The sequence below is a fragment of the Pollachius pollachius genome, assembly GCF_949987615.1.
Source record: "Pollachius pollachius genome assembly, chromosome: 14".
NCBI lineage: Eukaryota > Metazoa > Chordata > Actinopteri > Gadiformes > Gadidae > Pollachius > Pollachius pollachius.
Genome location: NC_136947.1, coordinates 22,650,355 through 22,665,146, shown reverse-complemented (window position 1 = coordinate 22,665,146; position 14,792 = coordinate 22,650,355). Strand labels below are relative to the sequence as shown.

At 49.2% G+C, this 14,792-nt stretch overlaps 2 protein-coding genes across 3 annotated transcripts in view; both read right to left on the bottom strand.

The window, feature by feature from the left end:
• Positions 1 to 5,385, bottom strand: part of fzr1b (fizzy/cell division cycle 20 related 1b) — an 11,564-nt gene extending 6,179 nt beyond the window's left edge. The window contains exons 1-7 of one of the 2 annotated variants that reach the window (XM_079750241.1): positions 5,208 to 5,385; positions 4,225 to 4,405; positions 2,725 to 2,826; positions 2,588 to 2,651; positions 1,776 to 1,903; positions 1,477 to 1,559; positions 551 to 734 (exon numbers count right to left, since the gene is read on the bottom strand). In XM_079750241.1, the coding sequence (XP_079606367.1) occupies positions 551 to 734; positions 1,477 to 1,559; positions 1,776 to 1,903; positions 2,588 to 2,651; positions 2,725 to 2,826; positions 4,225 to 4,302 (639 nt within the window). In that variant the 5' untranslated portion in view covers positions 4,303 to 4,405; positions 5,208 to 5,385. The remainder of the gene's footprint in view (positions 1 to 550; positions 735 to 1,476; positions 1,560 to 1,775; positions 1,904 to 2,587; positions 2,652 to 2,724; positions 2,827 to 4,224; positions 4,406 to 5,207) is intronic. The other variant, XM_079750242.1, reaches the window with a different exon arrangement.
• A 5,603-nt stretch (positions 5,386 to 10,988) lies between these two features.
• LOC307085860 (3',5'-cyclic-AMP phosphodiesterase 4C-like) overlaps positions 10,989 to 14,792 on the bottom strand; it is a 39,923-nt gene continuing 36,119 nt past the window's right edge. The window contains exons 16-18 of the mRNA XM_079750752.1: positions 14,520 to 14,642; positions 14,045 to 14,227; positions 10,989 to 13,307 (exon numbers count right to left, since the gene is read on the bottom strand). Coding sequence (XP_079606878.1) covers positions 12,951 to 13,307; positions 14,045 to 14,227; positions 14,520 to 14,642 — 663 coding nt within the window. The 3' untranslated portion in view covers positions 10,989 to 12,950. The remainder of the gene's footprint in view (positions 13,308 to 14,044; positions 14,228 to 14,519; positions 14,643 to 14,792) is intronic.

Genomic DNA, 14,792 nt, shown 5'->3' with positions numbered 1-14,792 from the left:
TCAAACATTAACACACTAACATTCACAACGTTAGGGCTTATCAAACATTAACACACCAACATTCACAACGTTAGGGCTTATCAAACATTAACACACCAACATTCACAACGTTAGGGCTTATCAAACATTAACACACTAACATTCACAACGTTAGGGCTTATCAAACATTAACACACTAACATTCACAACGTTAGGGCTTATCAAACATTAACACACCAACATTCACAACGTTAGGGCTCAGAACCTGGCCTTGAAATATTACGAGAAAGAGTAAAATACATATATATATTTAAGTTTCAGGTGTCTTCTCCTGTGTTTCCCTTAGAAATGTTATAATTTTATATTATTGCATTGTTGAGGTAGCCCGAGACTCAATTGTTGTGAATATGACAAATAAAGCATGACAAAAACAATGAAAAGATGTAGAAAAACGATGCATCTTCAAATGAAGGCTTTCAAAGCTCCTCCCCATTTCTTGATGAGTACGGCGGTCCTTGAAGCCCAAAGGTTGTGAAGCCCTGGGGCACCGGGGGCAGGAGGAGGAGCTCACCTGGCTGGTGCAAGCGCTCCACAGGTACACGCAGGCCCCCAGGCCCACGCTCAGCAGGTTGGCCGCTGACCAGTCCACCAGGTTCAGGTAGAAGTCGTCCTGCAGCTCCGGGGCGTCCAGCACCTTGAAGGGGATCTTGGAGATCTTACGGGCCGGTTTACGTGGGGAGCGCAGGAGCTTGTGGCTGGAGGGGAGAACCAGGAGGAAAGGTCAGGGAGGAGGAGGAGGAGGAGGAGGAGGAGGAAAGGTCAGGGAGGAGGAGGAGGAGGAGGAGGAGGAGGAGGAGGAGGAGGAACCAGGAGGAAAGGTCAGGGAGGAGGAGGAGGAGGAGGAACCAGGAGGAAAGGTCAGGGAGGAGGAGGAGGAGGAACCAGGAGGAAAGGTCAGGGAGGAGGAGGAGGAGGAGGAGGAGGAGGAACCAGGGGGACACGTCAGGGAGGAGGAGGAGGAGGAGGAACCAGGAGGAAAGGTCAGGGAGGAGGAGGAGGAGGAGGGGGAACCAGGGGGACACGTCAGGGAGGAGGAGGAGGAGGAGGAACCAGGAGGAAAGGTCAGGGAGGAGGAGGAGGAGGAGGAGGGTGAGGAGGAGGAGGAGGAGGAGGTGGTGGAGGAGAGGAGAGAGTGGAGGAGGAGGAGGAGGAGGAGGTGGAGGAGGACATGTCAGGGAGGAGGAGGAGGAGGAGGAGGAGGAGCCTAGGTGTTGGCCTAGTCTTCTCTTACAGTACTTTAGGGTTTTCTTCCCCATTAAGGATTAACATATTTTTTGTTGTAAATATAAAATGATAAAATAACACTAGAGACAGAATAAGCCACGGAGCGTCACCACGCCAGATGTCATTGAGGAGCAGGTAGGGCTTAAGGAAGGCTACGGGGCACTGGGCCCCCGTCCCAGAAGGGGGCTAGCGCGAGACAGAGAGGGTGTTCACCTCTTGTTGCTGAGAGGAGAGAGGGAGTAGGGAGAGACCTCATTGTCGCTGTCAAAAGGCACTTTCTTGGTGTGAACCGTGTACTGGAGGAACAACAAAAAACACAATCAACACCAACAACAGCGCCGGTTTAATTCAACAACTGAAGACCTCGTTTCGCTTTGCAGGCTAAACCAACAAGGCTTCACTGGTCACACAGGGTGAAGCCCGGTTCTACCAGAACTCTCCGAGCGTCATAGCAGTACGGTCTGTGGGCATCCACGGTGATCTGGGCTGGGGGCGCCCTCGGCGTCTCCTACCCTGAACAGGCTGCGTGCGCTCGGGGTCAGGACGGCCTGCCGCCGGTCGTCAGCGTACGGCTCCACCACCGTCTCCATCCCCGCACCCAACAGCTCATTCCTCAGCAGGGCAGCGTAGGCCACTGTGTCTGGGGAGGGGGGGGGGGAGGAGAGGGGAGAGAGGGAGAGGGAGGGGGGGAGGAGGAGGAGAGGGGGAGAGGAGGAGAGGAGGAGTTGAATGGACGGCTGTACGATATGGCTGATCCTAGGCCACATCAAGGCCCAGATTTTGATCTAATATCCAATAATACAGTATTAAGAAAATGACATGAAACATAACACAGCACCCAAATACCCCTCTAAGTTTAATAAAGTACAGCTGGCCTAGACCTGCACGATAAATTGTTATAAAATCGCGACATCGATTAACCCCGTGAGGATTTGAGTTGTAAATTACTTTGATTGTTTTGAAGCCTTCATTTACAGGTGCGGGGAGTTTGTTCAGTAGTTATAAAAGGCCAGCAATTAAAGCCAATGTGCAGCTATATTTACAAAATAAATCAATCCGTTTTTGATACTGCACTTTAATCAGTTATGGCCCTATGAAACGCAATGTGCTAGAGATGCCAAAAAACTATGTTTGGTACTTCCATTTTTTTTTTGTCATGGTTCAATAAAAATTACATTTTGTGAGAAAATAATCCTAGCAGAGAATCGTGACATCAATTCTAAGCTAAAAAAAATCGTCATTCATATTTTTCCCCGAATCGCGCAGGCCCAATCTGGCCTCATCCAATAGCTACAACATGAGACACTAAACGGTGACCTCTGACCTTTGCCTGACTCTGTGCTGGCGTCCTTGGCCTTGTGGTTCTGACTGGGGGAGTGACAGTTCTCCTGAGGAAGATCACATTATTACCATCACTCTGACCACAATAAGTGCCGAGGAGAGAGGTGTGAGCATGCTCACGTTGGCGTAGTGGAAGTTGATACTCCAGTTGCTCCCAGCGCGGGTTGGGATGTAGCGGTCCCCCGACCTGACGCCGAGCGGGCTGCAGGCCCCTCCCACACCCTGACCACCAGGACAGAAGCAACCGTCAGTCATCGCTAGTCCTCCGCAGTTAAAGCACAGCACACTTTCTATCAGCGAGTTTCTAATCGGTAGGTATCACATCAACTTTCTAGCGGCTAGTTTCTAATAGGCAATACCACATCAACTTCCTACTAGGCGAGTTTCAGATCAAGCATGCGATGCGTTGCGTCCCATAACATAATGCATTCTGGGATGAAAACGTCAGCAATGGTGAGGATAACTTCCCTATGTGACATGTCACATGTCTTTAAAAACTCGCCGGAGCTCCCTCCCGTCTGCACTTCTGTGCATATGGTCTCAAATAAATGCGGACATAAGACAGTAACTCCCCTCAACACATCAAAACGCTGCCCTGGTTGGTTGGAATTATCACGTGACTACACGTGGTGGGAACTTGACGTGATTCTGACGAGTTCCAGCGGATGTTCTCAAGTCTCGTGCGTGCATGCGTGCAAATGCAGACGATCTGATACACGCCTAATAATTGTTAATGGTGAACGGACTGCATTTACACAGCGCTTTCCAACCAGCGGCCCCTCAAAGTGCTTTACAATATTGCCTAACATTCACATATTCATACACACATTCACACACCGACAACGGTGTCAGCGATGCAAGGCAACAGCCAGTAGTGATGGGAAGTTTGCGACCGAATCAGTTCGAATGAACAAATCTTTAACAAGAAGGAACCAAACTGATTCTTCTCTCTCGTTTGTCTCCTTCGTTCTCAGACTCGACTCCTCCCAGACCCACCAGTCGCTGACTCGCTGTTTGTTCACTGACTGAGTGGTGAAGAGCGAAGAGGCTTAGTGAGTGAGCGTATGATAATGCGATTTAATATCAGTGAAATGGTAAATGCAGGCTATCTTTGTATTTTCTGTGTCATGCGACACAAGATTAATATAATATTTGAATGTCTCGTCAATCTGTCTCGTTCTTTCATGGTTCGCTCTCACGCATGCGACCAGGGACCCCCACCATTATTGCTAAATCAAGTTTATTATTTTGCTGATATGTTAAACATCCAATAATCAACTTCACCCCCAATCCCGCTGCGTTTGGTTAAAGTTGTAATGTTGTGTTTATTGATGACCGATCTTCTTGGCGAACTGACCGACGTGAACCGAATCAAGGAAAATAATCATGAAATCCATCACTAACAGCTCGTCAGGAGCAGTGAGGGTGAGGTGTCTTGCTCAGGGTCACCTCGACTCAGCTGGGAGGAGCCGGGGATCGAACCAGCAACCATCCGGTTACCAGCCAACCCGCTCTGCCACCTGAGCTTCTGCCGCCACAGAGCATGCACAGGCTTAGTGAAGTTTAGACACAAACGGACACAGGTATAGTGTATGCATGGTGCTTGCCCGTGAGCCTCACCTGGGCCGGGTGTGCGTCCCGCTGGAGGTTCTGGTGGTTGATCTGCCTCAGCAGCCGTCGTTCGTACTCCTGGTCCATCTCTCCGGGGGCCACTGCTGTCACACAGCAATGCCCCCTCCTCTGGGACCCCTTTAGACCTGCCCTCCCCTACCGCTGAGAGACCGACAGAGGACCCCCATCTCTGTAACGAACACACACGAACAGCTGAGAGACACACGGAGGACCCCCATCTCTGTGACGAACACACACGAACAGCTGAGAGACACACGGAGGACCCCCATCTCTGTAACAAACACACACGATCAGCTGAGAGACACACGGAGGACCCCCATCTCTGTGACGAACACACACGATCAGCTGAGAGACACACGGAGGACCCCCATCTCTGTGACGAACACACACGATCAGCTGAGAGACACACGGAGGACCCCCATCTCTGTAACGAACACACACAAACAGCTGAGAGACACACGGAGGACCCCCATCTCTGTGACGAACACACACGAACAGCTGAGAGACACACGGAGGACCCCCATCTCACGACCACACACTGACTGCTTAGCGTTGGGGAAAGAGATCATAGGCAGGTGGTCGTAAGGATATCTCAGACCATTGGTTTGGCCTGGTTTAAACGGCCTGGTTTAAACGGCCAGGTTTAAACGGCCTGGTTTAACTGGACTGGTTTAAACGACCAGGTTTAAACGGCCTGGTTTAAACGGCCTGGTTTAACTGGACTGGTTTAAATGGCCATGTTTAAACGGCCTGGGAGCCTTTGCGTCGCGTTGACGCCACCTCCAGCGAGGACAAACGACTGAAAACTGACAATTGCCTTAACATCAAACGACACAAATGCACCCGAGTGCGTGACTGCAGCCCGGTCATTTGAACCCCAACGGGGGGCGACGCGGCGTTGTCATGGCACCATGATGTGGCCGACAACAAACCAGCCGTCAGCTGACGTCCTCGCAGACAGGTTGTCGTACCTGTCAGCCGTGGAGCTCAGGACACCGTTGCAGGGACTGGCGTGGTCCGATCACACAACGCCTCGTCTCGAATGCTCCTCCGACGGTTCGATGACGTCCACGTACTGCAAGCGACAGAACAACACAGCGGGAGGCATCTGTGTTGTTTACGTCGCTGAAAAGATGGCGACCGAATCAGCTGGAGCAGAAATTCTCTGGACTTCTGCTGCTGAATTCATAGACGACAGACGACACGGAGCAACAGCGCCCCGCTGCGGCGAGCTGCGGAGCACCAGAGGACACGGCGCAACAGCGCCCCCCCTGCGATGAGCTGCGGAACACCAAAGGACACGGTGAAACAGCGCCCCCGTGTGGCGAGCGGCGGAACATCAGAGGACATGTTGCAACAGCGCCCCGCTGCGGCGAGCTGCGTAACCTTAGAGGACACGGTACAACAGCGCCCCTCTGCGGCGATCTGCGGAACAGGGACTTGTTGTGTTGACGGTTGACAGCAGGCTGTCGCTAACGTACCATGAAGTTCAGTACAGGTGCATTGAATTAGAATATTGTGGAATAGTTCATTTAATTCAATAATTATATTCGATAAGTGAAACCAATTTATTATATTGATTCATTCCAACAACAGTGAACTATTTCAAGCCTTTAATTGTATTCATCTTGATGATTATGGCTACAGCTCATGAAAACCCCAAAATTCAGGGTCTCAATATATGAATTTAAATTAAAGGCTTCAAATATTTTACTTTTGGTGTTTAATATACGAGTTTCACTATTTTTATTGAATTATTGAAATTAAGTACATTTTCCGCAATATTCTAATTTATTGAGGTGCCGGGTATGTGGGATGGGTCGACCATCAGGGCGTAGCTACGGACAGCGCTACAGACTGAGCGACGAGGCATGAAAGCCTGTTCGACAGTTTTAAACATCGCACGGACATTTGTGCATGTTTTGTTTTCTGTTTGTCCATTCATCCGCCCTGTATGGTCACAACCAGTTAGGAACCCCACAGGGCCCTTAATCACTCTGCCTCACTGCCTCGTTCGTTGTTGGCCTGTGTTCTGCCAAAGTCTGATCCCAGGTCAGGTGTTCCTACCGTAACCTTCGCCATCGCCGCCCCTACCCTCTGGAACTCTCTCCCTCTGGCCATCCCAAACTCTGACACACTCTGTTCATTCAAAAGTCAACTTAAAACCTATCTCTTCAGGACCACGTACAACATTTGACAAATCATCCTCCGCCATCTTCCACCCTCTCCCGCTCTCTTAATGTGTTGCCTATTGTTGTGGTGTTGTTTATTTTTTTCCCTCTTGTTTGAGTGTCTGTACTGTCTGTATGTATTCCTTTCTTATTTGTAAAGCGCCTTTGAGTATTAAGAAAAGCGCTATAAAAACGGATCAATTATTATTGTTATTATTACCGTAGTGCGGATCAATAGACTATATCGATCCATGCCACCTCATTGGTAGCGTATTTAATCTGTAGACCAAGTGCCTCTAACAAACGATGCTCCCACTACAGAGTCACCTTATTTTACACCACTGCTCGCTCCATGTTCACCGTAAAAATATGGGGAGCATATTTTGATGCAGTATTATAACGTCTTCATTGAAGATTTCAGGGGTACAGTATGTGGATCGACCAACTGCTGGTTGGCTTGTTCAGGAGGCCCGAATGACACCCCCACGTGTGTGTTTGTGTGTGTGTGTGTGTGTATGAGTACGTGAGTGTGTGTGTGTGTGTGTTGGGTGTGTCTGTGTGTGTGAGTATGTATGTGTGTGTTTATGTGTGTACACTTAGTAAGTGCTTACGTGTGTGTGTGTGTGTGTGTGTGTGTGTGTGTGTGTGTGTGTGTGTGTCACCTCTCTATGAGTAGATGGCATGTTTCTTTTTTATCTATTAATGATCGCGCTCTCCTATTTTTCTACTGAATAAGAGTGACAGCATGCTTTAGTATGCTCTGTCTCAATGCTTTGTCCCCGTGGGCCTGTCCTCTGTCAGGTCCTCACACTGCCCTCAGTAACCATGCACTATCAGCTTTTCAAGGACTGGGTCTTTGAAAAGTAGCACTGATGCATTAAACACATGATAAAATCCTCTGGGAAGTCCTCTTTGGTCTAATATGGCTACTGCCTGTATCTCAGAGGACACTTTTATCGGGGTCTTTGTGTTTAGGCTGGAGGCCGCACCACACAGCAGGGCTGCGTTTGGACATGACTGACGAGGCCTCCAGTAATTCTATATTATCTAACTGAATGATATCTGGAGACTGTACTTGTGATTATGGGTAGCAGGGTTAGCTTTGATGGTGATTTGTACATCGGGGGGGATACATCCTGTTATTGTCCAAATCCGGTATTTCACTTTGGACATGCCAGAGAAATACACACACAAACGCAGCACAAAATCACAAAAGAAGTGACCTCAGACCGACATAACTGTCTTATCTCACATTTTCCATCATCGTCATTATTTTGTATCTGCTGAAAAGGCAGTCGCCTCTCTCATCGTCTCGCCCACCTGTCTGGGCCTGTCCCTGTTGAACCCTGACCCCAACAACCTAGAACCTTTCCAGGATAATTCCACTAAACTATCCTGGAATGCCCCCTCTAAGCTGGTCTCTCTCTCTCTCTCTCTCTCTCTCCCTCTCTCTCTCTCTCTCTCTCTCTCTCTCTGTCAGTTGCTGTCTGGCTACAGCGTCACATCTGATAATCGTTGTGCCAACCAAAGCAAGCATGGAGGAAAGACTCCAGGGTGACATTTGTTTTCATTACACGGATGCAAACCGTTTGTTTTTCTGGAAGTGGCCCTCCACTCCCTGCCCCTGGCTCCTCGCTACCCTACGTCTGCCTCTCTGGTGCCTGGAGAGAGAGAGAGAGAGAGAGAGAGAGAGAGAGAGAGAGAGAGAGAGAGAGCGAGAGAGAGAGAGAGAGAGAGAGAGAGAGAGAGAGAGAGAGAGAGAGCGAGAGAGAGAGAGAGAGAGAGAGAGAGAGAGAAAGAGAGAGAATAAGAAAGAAATTAAGAGAGGAAGAAAAAGGAAGGGTAGAGAAGCCTCTCTAGGTCAGCCCCTAGGTCAGCCTCTAGTGAAGCCTCTAGGTCAGCCTCTAGGTCAGCCTCTAGTGAAGCCTCTAGGTCAGCCTCTGGTGCAGCCTCTAGTGAAGCCTCTAGGTCCGCCTCTAGGTCAGCCTCTAGTGAAGCCTCTAGGTCAGCCTCTAGTGAAGCCTCTAGGTCAGCCTCTAGGTCAGCCTCTAGTGAAGCCTCTAGGTCAGCCTCTAGTGAAGCCTCTAGGTCCGCCTCTAGGTCAGCCTCTAGTGAAGCCTCTAGGTCAGCCTCTGGTGCAGCCTCTAGTGAAGCCTCTAGGTCAGCCTCTGGTGCAGCCTCTAGGTCAGCCCCTAGGTCAGCCTCTAGTGAAGCCTCTAGGTCAGCCTCTAGTGAAGCCTCTAGGTCCGCCTCTAGGTCAGCCTCTAGTGAAGCCTCTAGGTCAGCCTCTAGTGAAGCCTCTAGGTCAGCCTCTAGGTCAGCCTCTAGTGAAGCCTCTAGGTCAGCCTCTAGTGAAGCCTCTAGGTCAGCCTCTAGGTCAGCCTCTAGTGAAGCCTCTAGGTCAGCCTCTGGTGCAGCCTCTAGGTCAGCCCCTAGGTCAGCCTCTAGTGAAGCCTCTAGGTCAGCCTCTAGGTCAGCCTCTAGGTCAGCCTCTAGTGAAGCCTCTCTAGGTCAGCCTCTAGGTCAGCCTCTGGTGCAGCCTCTAGTGAAGCCTCTAGGTCAGCCTCTAGTGAAGCCTCTCTAGGTCAGCCTCTAGGTCAGCCTCTAGTGAAGCCTCTAGGTCAGCCTCTGGTGCAGCCTCTAGGTCAGCCCCTAGGTCAGCCTCTAGTGAAGCCTCTAGGTCAGCCTCTAGGTCAGCCTCTAGTGAAGCCTCTCTAGGTCAGCCTCTAGGTCAGCCTCTGGTGCAGCCTCTAGTGAAGCCTCTAGGTCAGCCTCTAGTGAAGCCTCTCTAGGTCAGCCTCTAGGTCAGCCTCTAGTGAAGCCTCTAGGTCAGCCTCTGTTGCAGCCTCTAGTGAAGCCTCTAGGTCAGCCTCTAGTGAAGCCTCTCTAGGTCAGCCTCTAGGTCAGCCTCTAGTGAAGCCTCTAGGTCAGCCTCTAGGTCAGCCTCTGGTGCAGCCTCTAGTGAAGCCTCTAGGTCAGCCTCTAGGTCAGCCTCTCTAGGTCAGCCTCTAGGTCAGCCTCTAGGTCAGCCTCTAGGTCAGCCTCTCTAGGTCAGCCTCTGGTGCAGCCTCTCTCCCCAGATGCTGCTGGTCAGGTTTCTATTAGTAGGGCTGACGTCAATGTGTAGACCAGACCACAGGACATTTGCTTGTGGTGAAGAGTTTGAAACCCCCTGATGCCCATCAGTGGGGCCGCCATGGTAAACACATCAGCCGTGTGCGTGTGTGTGTGTGTTTGTGTGTATTCAGTGTTGAGCTGAGAGGAAGAGGAAAGGGCTAAAGTTACCCTTTCGTACTTCAAATGGTAAGTGTTGGTGACCTGATGTCTGAACCGTACTACTGAAAGTATGGCTGTGTTACATGCAGGGCTCAATGCCAGCCAGGGGCGTAGGAATGAGTTTAACATTGGGGGGGACACATATCGGAAACCTGACAGATCCGGTATAATTTTTAGGTGGTACAAATGCGCCTGTCTCCGATATTGGAGGGGACACGTCCCCTCCGTCCCCCCCGGATCCTACGCCCTTGATGCCAGCACTGGTATTCCATGCGGTATTGTGTGTTTGTCCCTTTAACTGCCACCACAGGATCCAGGAGATGAAGATTCTGGATGCCTACCAAGTCATTCGGACAAATGAGAAGATGCAAATCGGGATCACAGAGGCCACCCATGTGACTGGTACACCACCAAACTACCCACCAACTCTCAATGATGTATAAATGTGCATTTCCTGTTGAAAAGGGCTACAAGGCCACTTGTAGTTTTTGTGTTCCTTTGTTTATGTGACTTCTCCTGACCCTCTATGTTTCCCCTTATCGGGTAAAGGCTAGGTTAGTTTGGGGTACCCCTTCCATGTGCATCACAAGTTTATTCTCTGTTAAAGACCTTAGGTTAGTGGTGTGTGCCACCCCTGTCATTTTGTTAAATTAGAGAGTAGGAAGGTTTGCTTTCATTCATTTCTGGTTACTGTACTTGTTATGTAAGGTTTTTTGATTTGACACCGCCTTCAGTCCCTCTTTTGTCTATATTGTAAATAGTGTGTACTACATTAAACACGTGTGACTCACCACACCTTTTGTTCCTCACCTGTTGTGCTGGTTGATGTTTAATTATTTCCTCTAGACTAGGGTCATAACAGTCTACATACATACAGTCATACACACATGTATTCAAAGTAGTCTGGCTCTATAGAAATGTAAAGCACGTTATGTAAAGCCCTATGTTACATTTGAAGATGGTGTTGAGTTGGTAAATTAAATGGTGGACAAAGCCCCAAATCCCTTGTTTCAGTTGAAAAGTTTAATTCAGGACATCTGATGTGTTTGTGAAAAAAGGAGGGGGGGCAACAGATGGGAGCTTCTGTAAAACATGAGGTTGCCTCCCTCAATTATTCCCTCATAAATTATGTAATTTAAAATTCACACATACACACAACCGTTTTTAAAGGTATGTCTATTTATCCCGCTCTGTGACAGCCTCATATCTCAAACTCCCTGCCTTTCTCCCAATGAAATGATCTAGAAAAAATATGAAAGAGTATTGCCTAGCCAAGAAGACTCTGAAGACACCAGCAGTTGAATATTTCATGCTCATTTTAATATATTATAGAAAAACCAGCAGAGAACAGTATGTTACAATACATCGTGTGAGGGAGAGAATAATCTGTTGGAAACATAGTTTTATATTTCCCCAGGCAGATGTACAATGACCGGTCACGTAATAATATACTGCCATTATATCATCTAACTATATTATAAACACTCCTCAGGCAGCAGTTAGGAAAAGTAGCAGAATGACGGACAAGCACCCAGCTGAGGCTGTTTGTCCACATCTGTGTACAAACTCGTTTTACAGAGGGGACTTTGTGAAAAATTCAGAAATTTGAGATTAAAAGTTTATTTGAAATAACAAAAACTAAATCCATAACCGTAATAATTTCAGGTTACATTCCGAGCTAAAAAAAAACAATGAGATAAAAATTATTGTGTGGGGCCACCAGAGATTCTCCATCTATGGGTGGAGCGTATAAATAATAGCAAATGTACATCGATCAAAAGCAGTACTATTATATCCTATCCAAGTAAAAGGTAATAAATATACTGTTACAAACAGCTGAAGGTCAGCAGCCACAACCAGGCTGGGTGCAAGAAGATTATTGTGTGAAATGTACACACACACACACACATACACACACACACACACACGCACAAACACATACACACACACAGACACACACACGTTATCGTATATCTATGCTTTTCTGACGACGTACCTTCAAGGCTATGTGGCGGGAGCTGCAACCAGCTGCAGACCCGCCTACTTTATTCAAAGTGCTAAATAGATAATCAAATATAATACAAAAGAAAAGCCTAACCATGAAGTCCTCGCTGACATAATGTTTGCACACAACTTTTAAAAGTTTTGGCTTAAGCTGGGCTCACTGGTTGTGATCCTGGGGTGGTTCTCGTTCCTCCCAGAGTCTCATCTACATTGAATATTGTTGAAATCGAGATTTAGTGTAATCAATTAAGATGACCTGGGAACCTTGCAAAGGTGGCAGTGAATTATGTCCAAGTGCTTTTATTTTGAAAATCTTTGGAGTTCTCGTCCCATTTAATGAGCAATTTTACTCTTTACAAAAAGGTTGATCGCTTATGAGCTCCAAAAAATGTAATCTGTATATATACAAACACATTATGTTCAATATTTGGCTTTAAATGTTCCTCATTAGGTCCCGCAGCTAGGTGGAAAATGTACTCTCTGCCCTAAATGTCACAAAGTGCAAATTGTGCCGGGAAGTCAACTAATTACATCCATGTATCACAGTTTGATGTATAAAAATCGAACACTATTGCCAGAACACCAGGAAGACTGTGTGAGACTCGCAACCATATCCATTTGAGTAAAAATACCCCAAATTGTTATGAACCAACTTGTGCGTTCAATAAATAATAATAAAAAAAACACTTACAAAAGAAAGGGTTGTAAAAAAACTTCAACAAAGGCACGCAACCTTTTTTAGACAAGTGTTAGCAAAACAGGTAAAAACTACTACAAAGGCCAGTAGTTTGGGTGAACGTGTGACCTCATATCAGCCAATCCAAACACAGTAAAAAGAGTTCAAACTCAACATAAATATTTCCCTCAGAGTGCGATCTCTGTGACCTCTGCGTGACCCAGAGCGCTTTACAGTTTGGTGTGATGATGACTCATCCCTTCACCCCCAAAGAGGCAGGATGGACGGCACTCAAGACCCTCTGGGTCAACCAGTTCTACAGCAGCAAGCCCCCCCCCGCCTCCAGGTTGTCACGGCAACACGTGACCCTTCACACCAGCGGGGAGCTAGAAGGTGGTGCTCAAAAACAGAACCCTTGCCACATAGGGTGGGGTGTCCGGCCCTCGGCCCCCCCGGGGTCGGGCCCCTAGTCAACGGCCTGTGGGAGGCCAGCTCGCAGGATTTCTCCACTGCGATTTAAAACCATTCCAATCAGAAGCAGCAGCAGCGCGCCTTTTGCGTCGCAGCGAGGACTAAGGTCCGCCCTGCTATGTCTCCGACAGGGCCACGCCGTCCCCGTCCTCTCCCCCGCCGTCCGCCACGCCGTTGGCCTCTCGGGGGGCGTCGGACCCCGTCCCCAGCCCGCTGCCGTGCTGCTCCAGGGTCCCCGCAAACTGAAACGTCGGGCCCTCCTCCTCCTCCTCCTCCTCCTCCTCCTCCTCGTCGCCGGGCCGGCCCCCCTCCCCGTCGCTGCTGTAGAGCGGTGGGGAGGGGCTCTGGGGGATCATGCTCTGGTACCAGTTGCGGTTGTCCTCCAGCGTGTCCAGGATGTCCTGGGCGTCGGGGTGCACCAGGTCGGCCCACGTCTCCCACAGCGGGTGGACGATGTAGTCGATGAAGCCCACCTGGAGGAGCACAGACAGGGGGAGTCAGGGGGGGCGTGCGTTTGTGGGTTTGTTCAGAAGATGAATGTATGCGTATGGAAACAGACTCAACGCATATAGCCTAGCTGTGTATACACTAAAGAGGACAGTAGCAGGACAGCGACAGACACTGATAACCTTATGAGGACAGTATGAACCTTAGCAGGACAGCCATAGACAGTGATAACCTTATGAGGACAGTATGAACCTTAGCAGGACAGCGACAGACACTGATAACCTTATGAGGACAGTATGAACCTTAGCAGGACAGCCATAGACACTGATAACCTTATGAGGACAGTATGAACCTTAGCAGGACAGCGACAGACACTGACAACCTTATGAGGACAGTATGAACCTTAGCAGGACAGCGACAGACACTGATAACCTTATGAGGACAGTATGAACCTTAGCAGGACAGCCATAGACAGTGATAACCTTATGAGGACAGTATGAACCTTAGCAGGACAGCGACAGACACTGATAACCTTATGAGGACAGTATGAACCTTAGCAGGACAGCGACAGACACTGATAACCTTATGAGGACAGTATGAACCTTAGCAGGACAGCTATAGAGAGTGATAACCTTATGAGGACAGTATGAACCTTAGCAGGACAGCGACAGACACTGATAACCTTATGAGGACAGTATGAAGGCGTGCAGCCAGTATCAAAGGGAAGGGGGACAGTATGAAGCTCAACAGGATGTTGTCGTACCTGCGTCCTCTCCACGGAGGCGGTGTGTTTGTCACACATGGGGCTGATCTCCATCCCGCGCTGCCTCTCGCGGTCGCCCTGGTGGAAGAACTCCTCCATGATGCGGCCGGTCCACTGCCGATACAGACCCAGGGACTTGGTGGGGTTGCTGAGGTCGGCGCAGTGAACCATGTTACGGAGAACCTGGGGGGAGACGGAGGCTTAGCACCTTCTGCCTGTGTCTGTGTGGGTGCAAAGGTGTGTGTTGGTAGTGTCGATTGTGATCTACGGTATTATATGCACACTTTGGAGTGAGTGCGTGCGTGCGTGTGTTTGTGTTTGTGTTTGTGTTTGTGTGTGTGTGTGTGTGTGTGTGTGTGTGTGTGTGTGTGTGTGTGTGTGTGTGTGTGTGTGTGTGTGTGTGTGTGTGTGTGTGTGTGTGTGTGTGTGTGTGTGTGTGTGTGTGTGTACGTGCGTGCATCTGGTTGTCTCGTACCTGCATTCGGTCGGTGTAGTTGTCCAGCAGCAGCACTCCGGAGCTGGTCACCTTCTTGGTCTCCACCATGGTCTTCAGGTTGGCCAGCAGGCTCATGTGTTTGGACATGTCCGTCGCCAGCACCTGATTGGACAGAACGCACGTTAAGTGAATGAAGCCTCACTATCTTATGTTATGCCCACAAGCACCGCATTATAATATTGCCCTGACATTCACACACCGACGGCGGAGTCGACCACGCAGGGCGACATCGAGCTCATCGGAGGCGGTCAG